Here is a 25,948-nt window from a genome sequence, read left to right as displayed (position 1 = left end):
ACGCCCTCCTCTATCATCATTTCTTTTCCTCTCACGTCAGGAGCTTTAGAAATCTTGGAGACTTGTAGCAGTCTGGTTTTGATGATTCAACAAGACTGAGTGCCATTTTCAAGAACCTAGGCAGGTTACAACTGCTACAAGCTGCATGGGGAAAGCTCTGTGTGGAGTGGAGACGGAATGGCAAAAGTCCAGATAAGTTTGTTCTGCGGGTATTCCTCCAAGAAGTTCATGAAAGACTACATGATTTAAGGCTTCAAATGACATCGGAAGGCTTTGGTCTCTAGATCAGTCGAGAGACAAAAAGAGGCTGAAAAGTAGGAAGAAAAAGAATCAAAAAGATGAAAGGGGCAGCAGAGCGAGATAATAATAAGATAGAAAGAACTAGGTTGAACTAATCTCACATATTTACATCTCAGCAAGGGCAATATGACCTAGAAAGCCACGCTGTTAATCTGGAATGCTCTAAAACTGTAAGCTACACAACAAAATCAGGCCAATTAGATGCCCTAAAAATAGTTGACAATTATTTATAAAATTGCTGTCAATAAATGTATTAAGAGGTGAGCTGTCTTGCTGGTGGAAGATATTAAGAATAGAAAGAGTATGTGTGTAAAAGAAGGAGAAAACAGTGACTCCACTCCTCTACTCTTCTGAGAGTGTTTCCTATGGTTGCTATTGATCCATTTTAACCTACTTAAAGACAAGACAGGAACACACTGAGTCAAACAGGCACAAGCTCACACCTGCATACACACACACACAATCATGCACACACACATCTTCGACACAAGTCTCCGTGCTGCAGTGGAAACATCAATAGAAGCACAGACCTCTTGAAGCCCTTCTTAATAATCACCTGAGAGGAATCAAACACAGCCTGCTCAGTTTATGCCAAACATTACCTGACAAACAAACAAAACAATGCCCCAACAAAACAGCCAGACAGAGGATTACTCAATCCACTTGCAAGCTAATTATCTTTACCTGTAAAGAGGAAGAGTTGGCTGGGGAGCAGGGGGGGTGGGGGCAGAGAGGAAGAGGGGAGGACAGGGGAAGACAGGAGAAGAAAGCAACCACCAGTAGTCTGACCTCATTTTCAGACCTTGCCTTTGTTTCTGCATGTGTGAGGGAGGTGTAGCTGGGATCAGGGGGTTTTATCTGACATCACACCAGAGAAAACTGCCTATGATCAAACACGACACGCAAAGCCAAAGAGTACTGAACCAAACTGGTAAAGGAGGTAAACACTTTAAGAGATGCGTGAGAGATGTGTGATAAAGAAAAGGAAACTCACTGACTTTCTCAACATGTTCTCATCTTAGGTCATACTGATGTCTTTGTCACACCCCTTGGCATCTCATATTGATGCACATGGTACCCTTTAGCGTTTGTGTGAGACACTGCTAGAAAGTCAAGAAAAAGTTGCAGTTCGGTTTGTTTTAGGAACCCAAACTACTTGGTTGGGTTAAAGCAATAAAGTCCCTTTTCCATACGCTGGTTTGGTGACTCAGTTTGACTTGGCATGACAGGCCACCATGGCAGGGATTTGCATCTTCATTACAACTGGGCTACCTGCTTGAACGTGCATCTATTAACAGATCCGTGCTTGTCTTAAGTCAAGCCATCTATCCACCCCTCCTCCTGCATACGCTGACTTTCTCTCTCTTTATACGCCTCCATCTGATGTGGATTGGTTTACACTGATGTTACTTGAAAGCATGGTGCATGTCAAACTGTGCGTTTGTATGAGAGGTCAAGGGGGGGTAACATCGTATTGGTGTTTGATTACCTGGGAATGAGAACGGCCAAAAGTTCAGAATAATGCAGGCTGAATTTAACAAGCTGTTATTACTGCAGTGGCATCTCATTTGTAAACACGAGCAATAATGCAGAAGTGGTGAATGCATTTTTTCACCACTTTTGCACACCTTCTGCCAAATTGTATGTCCATAACATACTGGAATCTGTCACATACAGAAATATAGTCATCAGACTTGCAATGATTATACTGTCTAAGATCTATATTCCCAGAAGCTTTTAATCAAATTTGGTCTCATTTTAATCGACACAGTGCAGATTTCACCAACAAATCAGCAAAACCAGACATAATGGGATGTGCTATTATCAGCTGCTGCACAATAAACTTCAACTTTGGAAAAGAACGGAAAGCAAAAACCCCAAATCGCTGCTCAATGAAGTCATTTTCATTTTAATTAATATCCATGAAAGCCTGAAGCTCTGTCTAAAACCATACTCCCTGCCTATGTTTCCAGGACACAGATTTTAAAAAAATATTTTTAATGTGATTGTAGTGGAAGAAATCCCTGATTGCAAATTTGTTGATTGATAATCATAAGCTTGCAAATTCTTAAAGAGTTATGCCAGCTACATGTAGAGCTTAATTACAACACAGAAACAACAGACAAAAGAGGTAACATAGAGGTTATTTTTTTCCTGAGAGCCTGTGATAATAAATTTCAGACAAGCATTTTGAAAGTGAACAGCATCCATATTCACACAGGCTGCTTTCATCTGACTCTGAGGGACTCACACTACACCTGCATTACTTACTGTAATATTGCTTTATTGGTGATCTTACCAGCTAAGAGCACATGAGGATGTGTTGCCCTCAGGCTGTTTTGTCATTAAAGGGTTTTCAAGCTGCTAATTATCAGATATCAAACCTGTCTTTAAAGAACGTTTCGTTCCAGCTTTCATTTCCTGCCGTTGATCCAACAGTTGGCTTGTAACCTCACTACAGTTTGCTTGGAGGAGGACCAACACCTCAAGATTTAGCTGTCTGAGAGCTATTAGGTTTTTGACACCTGAGGTTGTTTGACAGTATTGTGAAGGAGCTGGAATAACCAACTGTAAAATATAGCAGGTCTGATGCTGACCTTATACTAAGTGTAAGTGTCTGTGTGTGTGTTTGTGTATAAGAGAAACCAGTGAGTCAAACTTGTGTACCTGGGATGCGTGGGCCCTTGAGAGGGTTGGACAGTGCCATGCCGATCTCGGTCATGCCGTACCGTTCCAGCAGTGTGTGTCCTGTAATCTCCTCCCACCGCTGCAAAGTGGGAAGAGGGAGAGCAGCCGAGCCCGAAACCATCAGCCTGGAGGGAGAGGGTGGGAAGGAGAAACATTCCAGGATCCAAATGACATATTCTGAGGTCATACTATGCCATAAAAACGTCTGGAAACATGTCACTTTAAATCTAGGGCTGAAACTAAAGATTATTTTCATTATCAGATTAATCAACCAGTGATTTTAATGATGAACTGTTTAGTCTATAAAATGTCAAATAATGTAAAAAGTGCTCATCACAATATCCCTGAGCTCATACTCATGTCTTCAAATTGCTTCTTTTGTCTAGCAAACTGTCCAAAACACAAAGAATCTTCATTGTCAAATGACAAAGAAATCTTTCCATGAAGAAGCTGAAACAAGTAAATGTTAGAGATTTCTGCTTGAAAAATGACTAAAACAATAAATTGATTATCACAATATTTGGCAACTTACTTTTCTTTCAGTTGACTGCTTAATCGAAGCAGCTCTAATTTAAAGTCTATGAGGACCGAAGGTAATAATGACTTTGAAAGGCATGTAAATAAAAATAAAAATTAAAAAAACAAACAAACAAACAAACAAAAAAAAACCCCAGCTGTTTCAGACCACTTTTTTATATCGACAGTTCACACCAACAGACTAGAAAAGTGTAGATACAACAGAAAACACTGATGACACAATGGTAATATAATGAGTTATTGTATTTATAGAAGAAACAGTGTTAAAATTTCATGTCACGATTATAATGAGTAAATTATCATGGCTATCAGTATTATCACTGTGCTGATAAAATGAGCTGAAAATGTTCAAAAAGTTATGATACAGTACATGCTGAAATAATTTCAGCAAGTTTTATATTGAAAACCACTCAATTATTTGATATGGAATCATGTCCTTTGAGACATCAGTGTTTTAACTGACAAAAAACAAACCCTTGCTGCTGCGTCTTCGTCTGGGAGACTGTTGTTAACTTTGGATGATACAAGCCAGTATTTACTTTTAAATACAAAAAGGTTGTAAGTCTATGAAAGGTTTAAGTTTTAGTTTGCATCTCAAATTTTAGTTTTCATTTCAAATAAAAACTTTAAACTGTGATACTAATCGTGGTCTATCGTGAAACCGGTAAACATTTCTTCCCCAATTACATTATCTGTGAAGAAGGGCAGACTATACTAAAAATACGCATGTGTGCACACATATAAACATAGGTAACAAATTAATGTAAAGAACAACATTAAGTGTTTTTGTAAGGTGTTGGGCCAACACAAGCTAATGGACCAGTTTAACTGCTCCTTAACAAAGATTCTACAAATCCCAAGTCTCCAATAGGTGTTAAGCTAGTTTAATCATAATCATTAAACTGCTCAACTACACTTTCTTCTGTGTAAGGGAGCCACTTTGTTATATTTCCCCTATGTCTCCTATGTATTTATCACGTTTTCCTTCACTTTGTCACCAGTCTGTACATATACACACAAACACACACACAAATCCACAGATACATCTAAGCATGAGTAAGCTGTCACCGAGTGCACAACCAGTACCTGATCCTCTCTTTGCAGACTGCTTTGACAAAGTCCTTGACATGAGGCTGTGTGAAGTGTTGATCATAGTGCTGGATCAGCTTAGAGTAGATAGTTGGCACGGCCATGAAAACGTTAACCAGGGGAGCCTTGGAGCTCAACAGCATCTCCCACACCTGGGACACACACACACACACACACACACACACACACAGAGGAAGCGAGATAAGCACAACATAGGAAAGGGAGATAAGGAAAGAAGTGTATCTAATGGACGGGGCCACTAAATTATTACATCCAGATTCATTCCATTAGTGCATTTGCAAGTGACATTTTTTTCCTTTTATTTGAAGTAAATGGCAGAGTGTGGTCCAGGCAGCAGCCTCATATTAAACCTGTCAACACAACACCAAAAAAAGACAAGAAGAAAAAAAGTCAAGATTTGTAAAGGTCAGCGGTAGGAAAACAGCAGACTGCTGTAGGGCAGAGTCGGCACACTGGCCAGTTAAAAGGCCTTCTGCACGGCTACTTTTGACAAATGTGCTTTTTGACTGTTGCAGAAGGAACCACTTATGTCCTCCACTGCATTAGGTACACACACAGGACGTTAATGGACATAAACATACATCGTGAACTAAAGGCACATATAAAATACTGTTCAAATATCACATAAACTCACTTGTTCAAGGACAAAGCCATTTTATACACCCCGCCCCACCCACTCCACCTCATCCCTCACACACACACACACACACACATACGCGCGCACACACACACACACACACACACACACACACACACACACACACACACACACACACACACACACACACAGACAGTCTGGGTACATCGCAGTAGACGATGGGAGGATGGGACGACAGCATGAATTAAGTGAAGGTGAACGACAGCTTCTCTAAGTCCCGTCTCCCCCCCTGGGAGACAAACGCTCCTCCCCAGCTGTCTCCTCACTCCCCTCCCCTCTCAGTCTACTTATCCTCACTTCTTCTTCTTTCCATCCACCTCTGTTCCCAAAGAGCACCTTTTTCATTCTCTACTTTCTTTCATCTTTGACCCCACATCTTCCCTTCATCTTTCTTTCTCCCTCTCTCGCTTTCGCTCCCCATCTCACATTCACTTACCTTCTCTCTCCATTTCGTAATTTCCTGCTTCGCTGCCTCTGCAGTCTCACACACACACACACCTAGACACATGCTCACACATAGAAAGATGCAGTCTTTTCCATCATCCCTCTCACTTGCAGTAGCACCATATCCCTCTTAATGTGCCAACTCTTCCAACCACTTCTCCTTTAAGCCACCTTATCGTAGACTTGCCTAATCTTTTATCTGTTAACTTCTCCTCTGACCTCTTCTGCCTCCAATAAACAAACATAACTGGGATATATGGACAAATAGAACTGAGATGATTAAGACTTGAACAGTCTGATTGGACCCCTATGCCATTTCTCACAATATCATTACAAGTTGAAAAACTGTGGGCATCTGCAGTTCACCTGTGCACATACAGAATCAAACTTTGTGCAGAAAGGAGGATTATTAACCGAGTGTGTCCTGACCATTCTGGGTGGTGTCTATCAAGTGCAGTGGAGCGCTTCCACCAAGTCCAGTCTGGGGAGGAGAGGAAGGCAATTTATGTCCGTCAAAGAGCTGGCCTCCACCTAGGGGACAGGATGTGGTGAGAACCCAGAGCCATGGCCTGCATCCTAAACAACTCAATGAGCTGCTCAGCTCTGCACTCGACACGGGACTGCAACACTGAGTATCAAAAACTCTCAGGTTTCAAAAGTTGACATTGATGCTTGGTCAGATTTTTAAGACAGTTTATTTCTTCTATGATCAGCTATTTCCTTTGGTCAGCTATGACAAATTTGCTAATTGCAGACTGTTTCATTAACTCCACCAAAGAGGTTATGTTTTTGGTTTGGTTTATTTAATTGTTTGTCTGTCTGTCAGCAGCATTATGGAAAAACTACTGGCCTGATTTCCATGAAACCTGGTGAAAGTATATATCATGAGCCAAGGAAGAGAAGCCATTAAAGTTTACATGAATTATTTTTCACTTTTGTTAACAATTGTAACACCAGTGTCTGTGGCAAAATGAACTGAAGTCTATGGTGTGCGGATGATGGCGCTAGATGAAAGTCAGGAGTGATTACGCATAATTCTGAGTGGAACCTGAACGTCTGCATGAAAAGTTCACGTCAAGCCTTTCAGCAGTTCAATAGTAATTGTTGAGACATTTCACTAAAAACCACTTCATCATAGGGCAATTTCTGTAAATTCTGTGAACAGCGCAGTTTTCTTGTCTGTTTTCTAGTCTTTTCATACCCAAACATCCAAAAAATGAAAATTATTGCTCTAAAAGAGTGTGATTTACAACACATCATAATAAATGATAAGGCATAATATGAAAAAAAAAATTCTATCGTCACACAACATACAGTATATATCATCATATTGCACTTCATCATGTGCTGCTAAAGGAAAAGCACCAAATTTTGTGCCAATAAATCTAGTGAACAAGATGTTCAGATGTTTCATGGTATAAATTAAAAGTGTGACCTGCTGGTGGCACTGGAACAAAAGTAAAGGGATCATCAAAGTAGGTTTCATCCATTGTAGACCACGAATGTCTGTACAAAATCCATCCAATAGTTCCTAATATATTTCCATCTGGACCAACATTACCATCCCTAGCCCTATCTAAACAAGGTCAGTTTGCTTTATCCCCACATATCTAACCCAAACTTAACCATTTGTGATTATGAAATATTAATTTAGAGACAGTTTTGAATAGTAGAACAGGCATTTGTGAGTGCGTAAAGATACTTTTAAAGTAGCACTTCCATCAATCAGGCTACTTAATAAAATGCCTGTACCTGTTATAACACAATGAATTGATGCATTTTCCCATCCTCTTAATAAATATCTCAACAATATCTGGGATGTTATACTACAGGTTAACATTTTAATGGGTTAATGAATAATTTCACCATGGTTAATCATAGTGGTCCATGGGGATTCAAATCATCGCACTAAATCTGGAACTCCAGGAAGAGTATCTGCCTCTGTCAGCCCACAACAGCACACTTGAAATAGACTTATCCGCGATTTACTGGATCACAATTCCTGCACTGAAAATTTTTGTCACTATCTCCAGGCGAAATCAGCAAAAAAATCAATGGAGGCCTCTGCTGCCTAGGCTACCCTTCAGAGATCTTAGGGGATAGAAGAGACAGACTATCGATCACTTCATCAATGTACTGTAACTTCAGGAGGAGGAGAATAAAGGCTTTTTTCTGAGGCTGAGAGGAGGGGTTTTGTGGTTTGGTGCACAAGGTCAGGGATAACAGCTGAATACTGATAGCTCTAACAGTGGAGCAATACCCATGTTGACAGATACATATGTCCTTTAAAGACCTTTCCTTTCCTTCTACCTGCACTGCCATTGAGCTGGGGGTGGGGGGTGGGGGGTAGTCCTGACATACAAACAAAAACACATATACATTTGAAAACACATGTATTTACACTCCAAAGCCACACCTACACACACATACACACACACACACACAGACATACGCGCACTTAGTACCCCATCTTCCCCTCCCTTCTCAGGGCCAAACAAGCACTATCATCCTTCAATGTCAGCTCATCGATTGATCCGCTGCTTAAGCCCCTGCCGTGAGTCGGCATTGGTCAGATACAAAGCCACACAGGGCAATTCATCACTGAGCCCCAAACACTTAGTTTGACAGTCAGAGAGGGAAGAGGAGGAGGAGGAGGTGGAGGAGGAGGAGAGACTGATAGAAGGAGAGGAGATGAAGCGAGGAGAAAGGAAGGAGAAGAAAAGTGGAGGGGGAAAGAGAAACACTGATAGAGAAAGAGGGACTGATGTGGAAACAACTGAAGGTTCAGCAGCACTACATCTATACAGGATTTCTAAATCTGAAATATTTCTTCAGCCTCGCTGTCAATGAAAGCTCGGCTCTTGAGGTCACCTCCTGAGCTTTACAGTTGAACTGCTTCTTTTATTCACGGGCGTCAATGAACGGTTCTGTACGAAGAGAGACAAACCTTCTGAGGCTGGAATTCAGGCAGCATGACGCACGTGGCGCCCACCCAGAGCGGGCACAGCAGCTTGTTAACGATGCCATGCACATGGTGCAGCGGCAAGGTGTGGAGGATGATGTCATCTTTGGACCACGCCCACTCTGACACCAGACACTGGATCTGAGGGATGGGGGTGGGGGGACAGGGGAGAAAAAAGTGATGTGAAAAGTGACTGATCTTAATCAACTTCCACTATTGCAGACGTTTGTTCATGGTCCCCACTCTTACAAAGTCAAATTCAAGCACTTTTCAAGGAGTGTTTTCAAGCTTTTCCAGCACCTTAAAGCTGTAGTATATTACATATCTATAAAGCTGAAAATTATTATTTCACTTTTTTATCACATTAAATTAGATGTTACTATGCAATAAACAACCAAAACTGTGTATCATGATAACATTTTACAGAGGGGTGACAAATCAAAGAAACACACAATAAAGTTCCACGATTTGTGATCTGTCTGTAAGTAGAATTACTGGCTAAGCTAATATGCAACTTATTTTATTTCTAAAATGCAAACTATTCAGTCAGGTGGTTATTTATTATGAAAATAACCGAAATCCAAGTATTCTTAAACCTTGAGAGGACCTGATAAAAATCAGGTGTTTCTAGGATTTCCAGCACCCCGTTTGCTACGACCTGGATATTTTGAGGTGTTGTGATACAATTAATTTGTTGAACTTTTGGTCAAATTTTAACACACACTAACGATTTGGCTGGTAAACAAAAAAGTTAATTTTGCACCCTGTTTTGTATCTAGTTTCCTAAGAACCTGCTGTATTCACACCTCAGTTAATAATTTCATGCTTTTGGAGGAATTACCTCTGCCCAGAGACTGCTATGAACAATGAATCTGATTGCTGTTGGAGAGCATAATAATAACTCAAACTTCTGATAATTTAACTGGTCCTAATTTTAGAAGCCTTGGTAGATTTAAGTCTTCTTTTATACTACATATGTATTATTAAAAGAACACTAAAATCTGATGTTTATCCTTCATATTTTGAAAAGTAGGTTGCCGCTGTCATCATATCTGTTCCGTTATAGTGTGTCTCAGTGTGACATCACACCATCATAAGATTTTTGCAGTTAGCAGGAATAAAATAAAAATCATCAAAAAACATTAAAATAAAAGCAAAGCAAGGAAAATTTATTTATATAGGACCATTCAGGCACAAGGCAATTCGAAGTGCTTGATAGGAGCATAGAAATACATTAAATTAAAATGTTAAAAGAACATTAAAATTGCATTTGAGGAACCCAAAAATGCAACATACATCCCCCCAAAACTGTTTGAAAACAATTTTTTGATTCATCATGTTTAAAGCTGGGGTAGGCAGTTTATTTATGGCGTGTTTGGGCAAAAGTTCCATGACAACCTTTAAGCATAATGTAATTCAAGTGGTCTGAGAGAAAACTTGGGTCTTGGCTCTGTTTTCAGGCGTTAGCCAAAGTCCTTTGTCATGGGCCGGATTTACTATTTGGCTATTAGGTTGGTAAGATATTTAATTCAGTTGAGTCACATACCTAAAATGTCAAAATTGGAAGGCCTTGTAATGAGATTCAAAAATCAACTACCTTTGAGCCATCAGTCCTAAGCGCTGGTAATTTGATGACCTCGGAATGACGCTCAGCGATAAACTATCAATCTCCAGAATTGCTTTCTGCACCTTTAAGAAGCCAGCTGTTATCATGCCAGACCTGAATTGTAAATAGTCGATCACTGGACTATTTCTCAGAGAAATTAATCCTGCGGTTATACAAGAATGAAGGATATGAACATCTAATTTCTTCTAGTGAAGTCAATTTTATCTATAAGGCTCAAACTCACAACTTTGTCTTGTACAACATACAAAACCCTCTATCTTTAGACTGTTCATTCAAATAAGGAAAAACTCCACTAACTCATCATTAAGGTTCATTTTGTTGCCAAAATTAGATTAGGTGATTATGGAGGCATGAAAATTGAGCTTCATCCTTGAGCTCTTGAAACCACTTATGATATTGCTTAGCAGTATACCGGGGAACTGTGTCTGTTTAAACAATTTTACATTTACGGCTGTGAATGTCAAGTTAAAGAGGAACACCTGAAATATTATGTGTCATCTCAGCACTAGCTTTGTGAAAGTTACATTGTTGGACTTTGGTTCATGCAATTAAAAGGTGATTTATATGTTGAAGTTGTACTGAGTTGGATTATATTGTTCAGGTGTTCTAGTTATTGTGTCCTGTTCAGTCTAAACATTCAACACAGTATAATTTTGTTATTAACAGTGAAACGTATACGTCATGCTTCTGAATGTAAATGCAAAATAAGTGAACAGACCACAGCTAGAAATTGCTGACACACTTGCAGAACACGCACACAGAGATCAGACCTCAGGTTAATGTTTGGCCTAAAAGCTGGTATGTAAAATCACAACAGCAACAACTAGGAAATGTAGGACAGCGTGCAGAAGTCTTTTGTTACCACAGTTTCTGATCACTCAGATGGCAGTCAGCACCCCGCTGACACTCTTCATGTTGTTGGCATCTTTAACTAACATCATGCACGAAACACACCACAGGCACAGGCACAATAATTAGGTTAGGAAATGTTCCATTCACCAGAAAAAATTGCAGCATTGCTTTCTGCGTAGGCACTATCAGGCGTTTCAATACCCACAATTATGCAAAAAACACTGTCAAAGACATCAGAAGTGGTGGAAGTGAAAGACGGGGATCAGATGGTCATCTCAAATCCAAGCTTAAATTTAGAAGTGATTCTGTGAATTCATTTTCCTCAAGTTTTAACCTGACAGAGGAGCTTTCCGGGAATTCTGACAACCTGATGTTGTTGCCTTCCAGGAAAACAGACAGACTCACTTAATCACTCACTCACTCACTCACTCACTTCCCCGAGCCAATCAGAGACAAATGAAGCTTTGCCGTCTTTCAGAGTGATTTAATTTTCCACACTATTGGACATGTAGGTCAATTTTGCTTAAAAATATAGAGAAAAATCTTCAGGAGATCTTTAATGGCATAAATTAGTGATTATTCTGAAAGCTTGACTGGAACAAAGGAGCAATGATGCTAATCAGGGAGTCAGATGAGGGTGTGGGGGTGTCTAAAGACTGAAAAACATGCATACATTTTATGTGTCTATATTTGCTAGTTCTGTGGAGCTCTAGATAGTCACTTCTTAATCTTGGCCTGCACTGCATGAATTATCTTGTTGAAAGTCTTACATAAAGAAAACTGTGACTCTTGTCAAGTAATTTTCAGACACAAGGACTTCTGATTTTCAGAGCATTGCAATGAAAAAATAAATTGGGAAACTGAAAGGTTAATGTTAAGCAGGAACCAAAAAATTACAGGTTATCCTTGACCTGAAGTGAGAGCTGGAGCGGGCATGTCATACGAACCAGAGCTAATTTGGTGGGAAAACAGTAAGAGACTCAGAAGGGGTAAGGAGTGATATAAAAGGCATTATGGCAGACTACAAATGTGACATACAGTCCCAACAAAAAATATATATTAATCATAGCCTGGCCGATACAGTATTTTTTAGTTTAAAATATCTGATAACAATATAACAGTGTTCATCTTTCAACATGAAAAAATCACAAACACCAATAATCTTGATGTGAATCCCTAAAATTTGTTTCTTTTGAATGTGATACACAGTTTCTTTTTATTTCTTCAGACCTAGTTTGACATCTCTGTGATGCAGTTTCTTGTAACTAATCAATTAACATATACACAAATACAATATATGTGCAGTAAGCTAATATCACTATATATCTGTTTAGCTGATTTATTGATCTAACTAACAAAGAAATGTCAAATATTTTTAAATATTAAATCAGGACTACCTAAAGATTATACTGGAAAAAAAAAAGATTTTTGGTTTTAATTACTCTGAAACAAAGTTAGATAGAAAATAGAGTTACATAACAGGTACAAAGCCTGTAGCTTGTTCGATGACAACCCTTGCTGCTTGTTATTTTAATTAGTCATTGCTTTGTAGTCCATTAGCACCTCAATGCAACTTCTCTGTAATGTCAAAGCTGTGAATCAACCTTTTTCGCTGTTGATAAACACCTACTGCCAAACTTGAAGACTAGAAGCTGGACTGTAATTTATTGCCAATGTATTTATAGATTTAAAGACAACACTTACCATGGCTTGGATGCTGCTGTGTGTATGTAGAACACCCTTTGGTCTCCCTGTGGTACCACTGGTGTAGATGATCATCGCAGGTCGATCAGCCCAGTCTGTGATGTCTGCCTCCTTGTCTTGGATGTCTGGCGCATCTAAAGAGCCCAGCTCAGAAGTAGGGGGGAGTGTAAGGCATGGGAGCCCCAGCTTCTGTGCCAGGGGCTCGAGAGTTTCAGCGTACGGATGCCCTGCCACCAGCACGGAACTCTGAGAGTCAGAGATGATGTACTCCAGTTCAGACTCAGGGTGTTTTCGGTACAGTGGCACTGCCGTCCCACCACTCATCCATGCCGCCCACTGTGCCACTGTATAGGAAGCATCATTAGCACACAGGAAGGAGATCCGTTTGCCTTCCAGACCCCCAAAGTCAGAGTTAAGGGCGGTGCTGATTCTACCTGCAAGACCTAAACTGCGGCAATACAGCTGCTTGTAGGTGTGGCTGCCGCTGCTGTCTACGATAGCAAGTCTATCTCCAAATGATGGAGCTCTGGCAAACACTGGCTTCTGGTTTATCCTTGATGATGGTGCTGTGGTCCATCTATGAGCCCTTCTTCGAATCACAGTTCCTAGCAGCCATTGCCCTGGCTTTGACGGGCAACAGGTTCTGTGAAGAGCAGCTTTACAGTGAGGCACTGTCCACTTCAGAGAGTGGCAGGCAGCAGCAACAAGTCCTGACAGCATGTTTAAGACTCAGACGCTCAGACCCTCCAGAGTTAGACGCTCAAGATGGTTCCATCCTCAGTCTCTTGCATCTGCTCATATCATACAACATCTGCAAGTTGACAGGAAAAAGGGCAAATGAGCTCAAGACAAGCACAATATGAATCAAATTATACTTCTGATCTCCATCTGTAATCATTTTTTTCCACTGGCAATCATTTCTCCTTCACTTTCATTCATCTAGAATTAGAGTACAGTATTCAACTCACTGTCTGTGGCTTAAACATGTTTTCATATGTAAAACAGATTGAAATGATTAGTTGATTGACAGAAAATTAAAGGAGCACTCCATCAATTTAGTTAAAGAATTTTGAAGAATTACAAGAGAAAGATGACAAATGTTGGTCAATCCTGCAAAACACTGGATTATAGATTTATCATTATATAACCCATTACACTCCACACATCCAGTTTGTCAGGCTTTCTGCTAAAAATGTTAAGGCTCAAGGCCAAGCCAAAATGACATCTTCCTGATTATTTTGTCAGACTCTGGAAAGCTCCCTCCAAAACCTTAGAAGACATTATACCATTGGTGGAGGAAGTCCTGCATTCAATTCAAAACTTACTAAGCAAAAGTACAAGTACAAAGATATTTGCATCCAAATATACTTAAAGTACCAAAAATAAAAGTGTGTAATGACCAATTTCAGAATAGTACTGGATTATAATTATTGATGTATCACAGCCTGATTTTTTACTACTTTTTATTCTGCTGGGTAGCTTAATCCATAATAAAACATTGTAATTTATTAGTTGATTTATAAATTGTATTTATTATCTTAATCTGCAGCGCAAAGTAACTAATAACTAAACTTATCAAATAAATAGAGTGGAGAAAAAGTACAATGTTTGCCTCCTCCTGCAATTCATATCTGAAATCGGTTGTCCCTTTAATTATCGACAATTTTGAGTTTTTGTACTGTTGTCGAACTTCACAGTAAAAACGACAGTTTGTTTCACAGAAGGGGGAGTGTCTGTATCGCGGTGGTGTTTAAATCTATTTTTTTCCGGAAACCACCGTTAGCAAGCGATGAGAAATGCAGTCGAAAACAGAAACTAGTCAGTAACGTTTGATTTTGTTATTGCCACTATCGTTGTCGGATTCAGTAACTTTACAGTTAATGACATTGACATTATTTAGGTAACGTAAGCCTAACTGACAGTTGAAGACGACCGCGACAGTAACCGGGATTCAGCCAAAATCAACATCCGCTTTTTACGGCGAATAAAATGTAAATATTTCTCACTTAATACACGAGTTTCTTTAAACACGTGTTCATCTTTAATTCATTTTCACCTTACCTAAAACAAATGCCGGTACATCTTGTAGTGAAGGACAGCGCCACGGAATTTATCTTCCGACATGAAACACACATCGCGTGAATGGTTCCTGCCTGGTAAATACAGCCATCAAACCCAGCTCCTGTCTGGAGACTTTAAATAGTATACAGTTTTTGATTGTCCAAGAACATTGTGTTTCGCTATTTAGATGACAATGTACTTACTTCTTTAACACATTTCACTATGTCAGCATATAATTATTAAATTGTATTGCTTTTGGACTACTTGTTTCACTTCACTTCAAAAATACACATTTTCATCTTGCCTGTAGTGCTATTTATCTAGTTAGATTGTTTTGCTGTAAGCTGCTGAGTTTCCTAGATATTGGATTGAATATAATATAAGTAGATGACACTTTGTTTGTAGTGCACAAAGCATCACAAAACAAATTTCAAAAATTCAAAATCACTGTCTCTTTCCAGAAATCACAACCTGGCTACTCAAGATTATTATAGACACAGATCTTGTTGTGAGCAGTTTCATATAGGAACTACTTATCTTCTTTTGTGGAGAAAAAGTAGTAAACATCATCAGTATCAATCCACAACATAACAATCAAGATAAATAGGGCTACAGGCCAGAGGAAAATTATATATTTTGATTTTGGGGTGAAATTTCCTTTCAATGTTACACATGATGTGATGTAGAACTTTGTACTAGATTCAAGCAGTCCACAGGCAGCTAGTTTCAGATATCTGTATCATAGATTTTAGAGTTATAGATGGACTTGTTTTGCTGTCTGTCACCCTGTGGTTCTTAACTGAGCTTGGTGGTTGTTGGCAAGATCGGCTCCCATTTTGGGGGACCTGCAGATCCAGCGGAGAGGCTGCTCACCAGAGACGAGGACAGACTAAGGGAGAGTGCAGCATATACGCAGAGCTACCCCACACAGAGCTGTGTTTGGCTTTAGATCACATGCCAGTCCTACCACTCTGTGTGCCAACTAGCTTGGCTGGCTTCATCATCACAGTGCAAGTGGGCACATTCAGCCGCCAGCTGGCAGTCGCGGGCCTCAGATAAGAGAATGGTACAGACATGGCACACGTTCAAAAAGTTTTCACTTCCCTCCCCAAACCCCCTACACTGCAAACAAGGATGGCATGTTCCTAACGAAACTGGAGTCTTTGTTTCAGAGAACTCCCCTCCACTCTCAGGAATAGTATCGTCAAAGACCACTCGTTCCCATTCGTGGGGAAAACGCTATTCAAGGGGATGCTATGCTACCCCAGCAGCTATGTAATTTCCAGAGAATCCTTTATTTGCGGGGCATTTTCACAGTCTTTTGTCTTTTTTTATGCTGATGGCACTGCCGCTTTTCAAGGGATTCAACTAAAAATGACCAAATATCGTCACCGATTGAAACGAAATAAGGCACAGACGACCCATGTTTTTGGATTTGCTCCCTGGAAGTTGGCCATATTTTTGACATGCGTTATATGGGGACTGGAATCTGAGACATTGAGAGACTTATTTACAGCTACTGGAGAAATGCAGGGATGGATGAAAAGTGGAGGATGATAAAGAGCATCTCGTATACGTCTATTGGTTAGGGGTGAGAAGACAAGACATGGTTACCATAAGGAATTATGGTTACGGTTATGGCAAGAACATGATTTGACAGTCCCTAGCAGAAGCTGGCATTCTGCTGCAATGGCCTGCTGCCAACACACCATTCAGCAAAGACCACCTGAAAGGAGCTCGCCACTGATGGGCTGGACGGCCGCAAGCAGGCGCCAACTCCCATCTTGGCAAAGGGCTGCATCAGAGGAAAAGGGAAAGAGGGGACCCCCCACAGATCTGTGAGAGAGGCTGCGATGGTAACACAAACCGTGGGGAGTACCCAAGCATGTGTCAGGTTGGCATCAATGTGAGAATGTCTTGGCAAGCGCTCCGTTCTCTCCCCTCCCGCCCCAGCTCACACACAAACACACTGTTGCCCTGCTTGGAACACATGGTACATCAGCAGCGGCATCTGGCCGCGCTGACTCCTGGCAGCTGCGCTTCGTCTTCGCCAGTTGGGAGTCTTGGCACTGCCACTTCATCAACTACCTGTGGCTCCTCCCGGGTAAAAAGGCGAGCGATGAATTATTTCGAGGCTGCAGCTGCAAACTTGACTTTCATCCAAGAGATTCACTGTAAACATATGACTGCCTCGCAGAGCACATGCCACCCACATACTAATGCACGGTTGACAACATGGCTTGCATTCTGCGCAGTGAGACCTGTGTGTTCTCATGTGATGGCATGGTTCATTTGAGGTGAAAGATGACGGATGCTCTATGATTATTCTCTATGTGTTGTATCTACATCAAACACAAGTGCTTACAAACAGGCCCGGGAGAAACAACCCACAGAAGCTCTTGGCTTACAAAAAGTGTTCTTTAAAGCATCAAATCTACAGAAAATGAGCAAAAGACAAACATATTGTAAGAGGCAGTGATGTAACATTCAGAAAGGTGATTTGTTTTGGGCTCAGTGCTCTTCATCAGGCAGCATCGGCCCGTCTCTTTGTGCTGGAAAAAGGTGTTGAAAGATCAAATCAAAAGGCAGCCAAGGATTACACTGAAAGGAGTTTCCCTCCCATTTCCATGATGAACAAATGGACGGGTGACCTTTCAACTAAGCAATTATTGCCTCACATTCCATTTCTAATGGAGGTTTTGACAACCAAGGACATTTGTCTGAAGCACTCTGAATACATTTTTAGCTTTGACACCATGGATTGCAGAAAAAGAGTAGAACAGCTTTGTCTGAAGATTGTATAGTATTGTATTGTAAGATCTGTATTTAGAATATTTTCATCACTTTGCTTTTCTGTCAGCAGGCCTTTTTAGATGGGAAACCATTATTATATAAACCAAATATTGCTCTCTCCTAACCAACCAAACCTCATAAGTGAGATGCTGGTCTGTAGCTGTCTCAGTCAGTTAGTTTGTGTTATTGTTTGACTGGAAAACTACTGCATGAAACCCCATTTTAAATAATACGCAATGTCCCTTTAATGTTAACTCCGCTCCATCTGTCCGGAGATGTGTTTGGGCTCTCCTGCACTCTCCATTGATTTTCCTTATAGAGCAGTCCTCACATTCTCAGGGCAAAAACCCAAAGCTTTCAGCTTATCCCAAATGTCAGCTGTTATGTTATTCAAGTCTGACAGCAGCACTTTGTGTTTATGATCACAGTTAAGTATTAAGACAATATCAGCAGTTATTGATCATATAGTTTCAGCTTTGTTTATCCATGAAGTAAAGTCAAGTGAAGTAGTAGAGGGAAGAGAAGTTAAAAAGCAGAAATACAAATTTAATGTTCAGACTTCTTGACATCCACTGGCTTCTCCCAGAGTTCATCCTTTGCTCTGGGCTACTCGAGCACTGCATGACCCAATTTGAATTCAAAACTTGTTGTATTTTTTTTTTCAAGTCTTGTTTCAAGAGAAATGTTGCCAGCAAGCTGTTAAAATTTGTCAAAATTTGACTACATCTCTCCTTTACACACATACATCCACGCACACACACATACACACGCATATTCTCTCACTTTTTACTGTGGGTGTTAGTCATCTGACAGTGACCCAGTGGGAGTTTTTTCTCCATCTGTGTCGGTCTGACCCATTTTAGCCCTCGGCCACGTCCAACTGTTCCGTTTCCCAAACATATGTGCGGTGGCAGGGGGATAAGCGAACCGTCGCCGCGCGGGACCTGCAGACACACACACACACACTGCAGATACGATGACACTGGACCCTGCTTTTCTGTCTGTCTGCTTCCCACAGCATATGCCATCATCAGTACTGGCCCTGAGGATTCACACCTTAGTGATTTGACAAAACACCAATATTGCTTCTTCTTTATATCCTGCTCTGAGTCAAGGATGTTACAAATTTTAGTTGCACTTTGTTTTACACTACACTAATAAGACATAACAAGCTGATGTGCTTTGTATCGAGCAACATGAAAACTACAAATAATATGTTCTTTATTAGACAGTATTATACACTTTAAAAGACTCTTATTAGAATTTCTTGGGTAATAATGAATACAATAAAACATAACTGTACTGTTAGATAAAGTATATTATTTCCCCACTGTTAGAAACTGTTAGACTTTCTTAAAGGGTAATTAGGGAGACATTTCAACAGAATTGTACTATAAACTAAATTTAAATCTGTTCTTAATTACCCTCTAGTAAAATCTGATTATGATCTAATAAGAGTCTAGTACTGTACAATAAAGGACATATTATTTCTACTAAGTACACCTTGTTATGTTTTGTTAGTGTACTGTAAAATAAAGTACAACCTAAATATGATTATCAGACGAAGCAAATATGTAAAGATTCCTGTTTCTTGCACTGAATGTGTGTGTTCACTGTTGGACAACGTGCTTACCCTCATTTGGCCTCCACTGATTTTTCAGTTGTCAGTGGCATGACTCTGCCTCTCAGTCATTGCTTAACCTCTCTTATTCAGTATTCACCTGTGTTTTCCTCCGTCTCTGCTGGCCAGCTTTTGATTGGGTACTTGACTCTGCGGACAGACTGGCTACACTCTCTGTGCAGATCATAACACTAGCCAGCGAGGGCAGAATAGGCCAACCAGAAGAGGGGATTGGGTTTTTTTTCCAAGTGGTCCATGTTGGCAGATGAGATGGTATCACTGCACAGAGCTGGGACCCACTGGGAACTGTGGGGTGTGAGGCACATATGGGCAAACAGGCTGCTGATGAGCTGATTACATGAGCCTCTCATCATGGCCATAGAGAGAGATGCCTCCACCAAAAAGGATTTGAAGTGGCTATGGGTCTGCATTGTTTGGGTTGGCACAGGATCTTGGATTCAAGCTACTTAGAGGCAGTTTGCCTGCAGAGATGCTCTCCATTTAGATTTTTTGCAAAATGTCACCCAAAACTCATCTGGACAAACACTGTACATCAATAAAGGTGAGACGGCACACTCTGAAGATGTAACAAGCCAGACTAGAAATAATATGTACTTTATTATACAGTATTAGACACTTTATCAGACTCTTATTGGGTGTAATTAAAGGGTAAATGGGCACACGTTACAACAGAACTGTACTGTAAACTTAAGTGTGTTATTTCTCACTGTAATATCCTTATTAGAGTTTATTAGAGGGTAAATAAGGACTTATTACAGCAGAGCTATACAGTAAACTAAAGTGTACTGTTTACCACTGTTAGACCCTTATTAGGTTTTATCTGCCTACAGTATCACAATTTGTGTCTGTACAATCAAGTCTTTGCCTGTAAACAAAATATTCATCTAATGCTACCTCTGTATTTTTTTTTGAAGATATGTGAGTTCGCTTTAGTTTAATAAGTTTAAGTTTAATAAAGGGCTAATGCTGTCTAATATAGAACATTATTTTTTTAGTTTTTGTCTAAAAGTGCAGCGTGTTACATTGTGTAGTGTACTGTTACTGTTAGTGTGCTGCAAAATAAAGTGTGACCAATAAAATGTCTAACTTGTTATTGTAATTTACACGTTTGTTCTCTGAGTAACTGAAGCAGACAGTGTGGTCAAATGGACGGAATAAAGTTGATTTAACTGTAGTCTTAAGGTAACTCACCTTAAATAAATGATATCCAACTTCCTGACCCAGTGGCTGTAATAAGCTTTATATCGCTCCGGAATATTTTGATGGCTCTCCACTAATGCCTATTGATTCCCTTCTTTCCCTTTTAACTCACACATGAAAATGGAAACTATTCTGACTTCCGCCCCCAGCTCACTAACTCTGTCCTGCATCCTCAACAACATGCTGCCTCTGAACACTGAAAGGGTTATAGCAGCTCATCCAAGCAAGCTTGGCAAAGTTGCATATTGTTGCACAATATTACATGCAGATGGGGTTAAAAATGTAGTTCTTCCATCTTCCATCACTTTTTAAAAATGTGATCATGATACAGCTTGGATAAAAATAGATCCTTTGAGTTCACATCAGGAGATTGTTGTTCGTAATCCCTCTGACAACCATGCAAATGTTTGGCATGTTTAATGTCTGTTTAGCTAATGTGGCCATGAGGATAAAAACTGTACAATTGGTTGATTTATTTCTCCTGCCATGCAAAGAAACTTGGCAGGTATCTTTCTTCTTCAATATTCTGTAAACATGCACATGCCACAGGCCGCTCACTCACCATTGCACATGCACGCACACACACACACACACACACACACACACACACACACACACACACACTCTGAGGCTGCCAGGCTGCTTGGGTGGTGTGTTGTTCTCTGGGAGACAGTGCCATATGTTGTCTAGCCTCCAAGGGAGGGCAGAGCCTACCGCTATACTGCTGTCCCAACTCTATTAATGGCCACTGCAGTACAATACCTCTAAATCCCCTGAAATTCAACATATTTCTGTACACTTTATGTCATTTACTTTTCAACTTGTTGACATCTAGACCACTGGTTTCCAACCTTTTTATGACTGAGTAAGCCTATGTTATTTTAACATATTTTATGGATAGTTCATATATATCCAATACACAACAATAGCAGTGCAGAACAACTGGTAAGCTGTACTATTAACCCAAATAGTGAATGCAATAACTGCAGGACATTTGTGTAAAACAGCAATTTGGATGATTTTTGCAGAGTTTATTCAAAACGCACACATGGTTTTCTATTCACGTATTCATTTTACCTTAACTTCTTTCACCCATGTCATAGAAGGAATAGGAAGAATACATACCAACACACTGCACTGTAGTGTTTTTCATGGACTCAGCTTCTAGCACTTTGTTGGATGATGGGAAGCACTACCAGCAGCACAGTGTGAACACTTGTGGCAAACTGTAAACAAGTAAAGAGCTGTTTATATGGACTCTAGACAATGGCTAACCTTGCAGTGAGAGGACCTGTCAATGTCTCTGTACATCTGCAGATGGGAAGTCTTGAAAAATTCATTATAGTCAGGCAATGAAAAGAAAAAAGAAAGCTTTTGTTCAGTTGTGCCATCTTGGGTCTTTTAGAGCCCTTGGATTTGTTCTTTCTTCTTATTTTTAAACGAAGGAGAAACAGAGTGACAAAAGAGGGAGACAAAAAAAAGTAGACAGTAAAATCGTAGAGTGCAGAGATGAAAAGAGTGTGTTTGGATACCTTTGGTCAGGAGCACGCAGGGAGGTGATGGGTGTGTTTGTCAAGAAGGGGATGAAGGAAAGGAGTGGGTGTAACAGTGTGTTTGTGCATTGACTTGAGGGGTAGGGGCTGCGTGTTCAGAATTTATCTTATCTGTGTGTTCATTACTACTTTGCATTTCAGGCAGAGAGCTTGGGTGCTCCACTAAATCGCAGGAAGGATTGTTAGACACGCGTGTTATTAATTTTTTCAGGGTCCCTGTGGCGTCTGTATGAATCTTAATGCTGCTGACTGGGCTGCAGCTCTATCGACTTTCTTTAAAATATGAAGAAGCTTTGCTGGAAGCGCCTGGGGTCATTAGCTGAAGAGTAGGCGCAAATCCCTCACCGAGCCTGCTCCGGCTTCGCCATGTTAAATGTGCTCTTAAAATATTCATAATCATACTCTTGCCTGCACACATGCACACGTACACACACATGCACTGGCACACACACACACACACACACACACACACACACACACACACACACACACACACACACACACACACACACACACAGATATGCACACACAGACAATGCACCAGGGACATAAGGGGATCAATATTAAAATGTATTCCTGTTTTGGTGTGCGGTTAATTAGCTGCGGTTCTTTTAAACCATGAAGTTTGAGAACAGATTAACAGTATCTTTTTGTACACAAGATAATATTTACTTCTGCTCCATCAGTGCGGACACAGATGAAATGCATGTCAGTGGATGTTGACATATGGAAACCAAAGAAAACAATGATTTTATTCTGTACTTTTGCTTCATTAATTTTTTACAAAAAGCATTTTTGTGTCATATTATGATAAGTGAAATATGCAGCAGCTTCTGTTTCACAGATACTCTGTGACTTCTCATATGCTGCTACAATTTGTATATTTTTATGTTTCCATAATTCAGTGTGGATTTGCATTAAATTTGCATGAAATGTGTACAAACTGGTATTTGATCCATTGTAATGAAAAGGTGGAATTACACAGTTCCAGTTAGTTACTACTTTGTCTACTTCTTCAAAAAAAATCTGTTGTTTTTATTTTTTATGTTAAAATAAAGGTTTGCCATAACAGCCACTTAGGTGTTGTTTCATTACCGTAATGAGTAAGATACAAATGTCCAAATAAAGTCATGATGTGGACATTATTTCAGCTTGAAACTGTATTTTTATGACAGTGTATATTGATCTGTTCAGTATTGACCTCCGACCTGTGGGAGTTTATGGGGCCCCTGGTGTTATTTCAGTGTTAGGATCTTTTTGAAGCTTTGTCAGGAGCCCCGAGACCCTTAATAGCAGTTAAGGATCAATAGCAACACTGGACTGTAGGTCACAGACTGAGGTGGAGGGTGTGTATTTCTGCTTGTTTCATGTGTACATCATGAACACATGTGTTGTGAGTGCTGTCTGCCTCCTCTTTGTGAACACTGGCTCCTTACAGCACTTTCTAACTGAGTTAGAAGAGTCTAATATGTCAAAGTTACTGGCCAGTCCTAACAAAGGTGAACTGAAATAGCAGTAACCTCATGGCACTCTTCAGACCTGGTTGGTGATCCAACACTGTATGTTATAAAAGCATTTATGGTAAAATGCTTTTATCTTTAACTTTTATTTATCAAGGAAATCTGCTTAAAAGAAATTATATGAATGTTTTTTCAGAGTGTAGAGACAACACATTCATGATTTCTCTAGCTGTGATAGTTTTATGAGGAAAGAAAAGGGAGTAATAAATGCAGTTTGACTCTAGAGGCATGTGAAAATTCTCTGAAACACCTTACACTGTAAAACTGAATCCCTTTTAGCAATGTTGATTTAGGCAGCGGTTTAGGCAATTCTACAGTACTTATCCAAGTACAGGTGCTACAAGGTTACTGATATTTCACTTAATAATATGTAAATCTAAAAAAGATTTGTTAAAGTCCACACAGAAATGTGGTGCCCTGGTGCCAGGTGATTAAGGCACTAACCATGAATTGCAAGTTCTACATTTGAGTGTTTTATTGCATAGCACTCCCCATATTACTTTCCCCTCATTTCCTGTCATCTCTCTACTGTCGACTCTCTAATGAAGGCATAAAATATTTCCTGAGCAGTGTCATCCTCACATGGTTGATAAATGGTTGATGTGACAGAGTGTAAACTAGGTGTTTAAAGAATTTTCAATTTAATAAATTGAGTATAACTTCGTCTTTGCTGTCAGACTGCTTAAAACAAGTAGATTAAAGTTTTCAAGTTGTTAAATATATTATTTTAAGGGGCCAGTATGTAAGATTTTTGGAGATTTATTGACAGTATATGAAAAAAAAATGAAATATAATATTCATAAGAATGCTTTCAGTAGTGTATAATCACCTGAAAATAAGAATTGTGTTTTCATCACCTGAGAATGAGCTGTTCATATTTACAGAAGGAGCGGGTCCTCGTCCATGCAGTCCATGTTTCTACAGTACCCTGGAATGGTCAAACTAAACACTGGCTGTAGATACGCCTTTTGTGTTTTGTCTCAGCCTCATGGCCACCTACATGCTTTGAAGGGGAGGGTGAGATGAGTTGTTTGCCTTCTGCAGGCTCACCACTAGATGCCACTAAATTGAAACAAACCTGATTGTAACCCCCTTTGCGTATTGTTATGCTTTAAAGAATTCACTAAAAAGCTGACTGTGATATTTAGCAGTTAGGATGCTTTAGTGTATTATTCACATTCTAGGTGTGGATCCTGTGAAAACATTTTCTTGTTGTACTTCACCTATCTTACTGACTGGTTGTGAGGCTGTTGTAAGCCCACAGTTCCTGCCAGTCTCACCAAGAACCTCACAGATCACACTTATTATTTGGATTATATTTCTGCAGGAGTGTAATAATATGTTTGATACCTTCAGAAAAGTAATCGAATTAAGTTTTTAAACATTTTTTTAAGAATAACTCAGATTATCCATTGTGCATCTTGACTGTTACCATTCACACATACATATTTATTTTTAAATAGCCATAGTTATTCTGAAAAGGAAAATATGGAGCACATGCTTGAATTTAATAACTGAAAGTAGTTTCTTCTAACCTTAAGAATCAATATAACCTATAAAAAAAATGATGTCAATAGATGATGTGTAAGCGATTCATTTTTGAAGCTATATATCTTACATGAACCTGATATAATTGTAACTCGACCCTGCGATAACTCTCTTGATTCAGAGCTCTGTCATCAACTTAACTCTTCACTCTCAGTTCAAGTGAGCTCCACACAGTCTGACCTCACTAATGTAAAAGCCCTTGAGAACAGCAGTAATCAGACCAGTGTGGCCACTTCAGGTAACTGAAATGGAAAGAAATCTCAATATTAAGCCTTTTATATGAGTGAATACCCATGATGTCCTCCAACCGGGCCTAAATGAAAAATGGCAATTGTGTCGTGCGTGCTGCCTCTAGGTCGGTTGTAATAACTTGTACAGTCAAGAGATATTAACTGAGCTAATCATTAGCTGAACGTGAGCGTGAACATGCTATTTTTACCCCCTGGGTAATTTGAACGGGGGTTAACTTACGGCCCATCAAAGGACTCCAACATGTGCGAGACAGGTGCTGCAATGGAGACCAGGCCAAAACAATCACGTTGCTACAGAAAGGCACAGCCGGCCTAATTGATGCCCGTTTGTGTGGCACGCTGCTGGACAATGGACCCAGGCTGCCAGATGCATCAGGGGGGTGAATGATACACACAAATCCACTGAGAACAATAGGAAGGGAACAATGGGAGCTGGCAGGCACACGTGTGGGTTTATGTGTCTGTGTGTGTGTGTGTGTGTGTGTGTGTGTGTGTGTA

The 25,948-nt window shown here is 40.0% G+C and overlaps 1 protein-coding gene across 2 annotated transcripts in view; it reads right to left on the bottom strand.

Annotated features, from left to right (window-relative positions):
- Positions 1–15,020, bottom strand: part of acsf3 (acyl-CoA synthetase family member 3) — a 48,487-nt gene extending 33,467 nt beyond the window's left edge. For both annotated transcript variants that reach the window (XM_084715862.1, XM_084715853.1), the window contains exons 1-5: positions 14,944–15,020; positions 12,883–13,693; positions 8,685–8,840; positions 4,612–4,766; positions 2,968–3,113 (exon numbers count right to left, since the gene is read on the bottom strand). In XM_084715862.1, the coding sequence (XP_084571988.1) occupies positions 2,968–3,113; positions 4,612–4,766; positions 8,685–8,840; positions 12,883–13,602 (1,177 nt within the window). In that variant the 5' untranslated portion in view covers positions 13,603–13,693; positions 14,944–15,020. The remainder of the gene's footprint in view (positions 1–2,967; positions 3,114–4,611; positions 4,767–8,684; positions 8,841–12,882; positions 13,694–14,943) is intronic.
- Positions 15,021–25,948: the final 10,928 nt, after the last annotated feature.

Source organism: Lutjanus erythropterus, chromosome 1 (assembly GCF_056507025.1).
Source record: "Lutjanus erythropterus isolate fLutEry1 chromosome 1, fLutEry1.hap2, whole genome shotgun sequence".
Taxonomy (NCBI): Eukaryota; Metazoa; Chordata; class Actinopteri; order Lutjaniformes; family Lutjanidae; genus Lutjanus; species Lutjanus erythropterus.
Note: the sequence above shows the minus strand (reverse complement) of the source record. Positions and strands in the feature narration are given on the sequence as shown.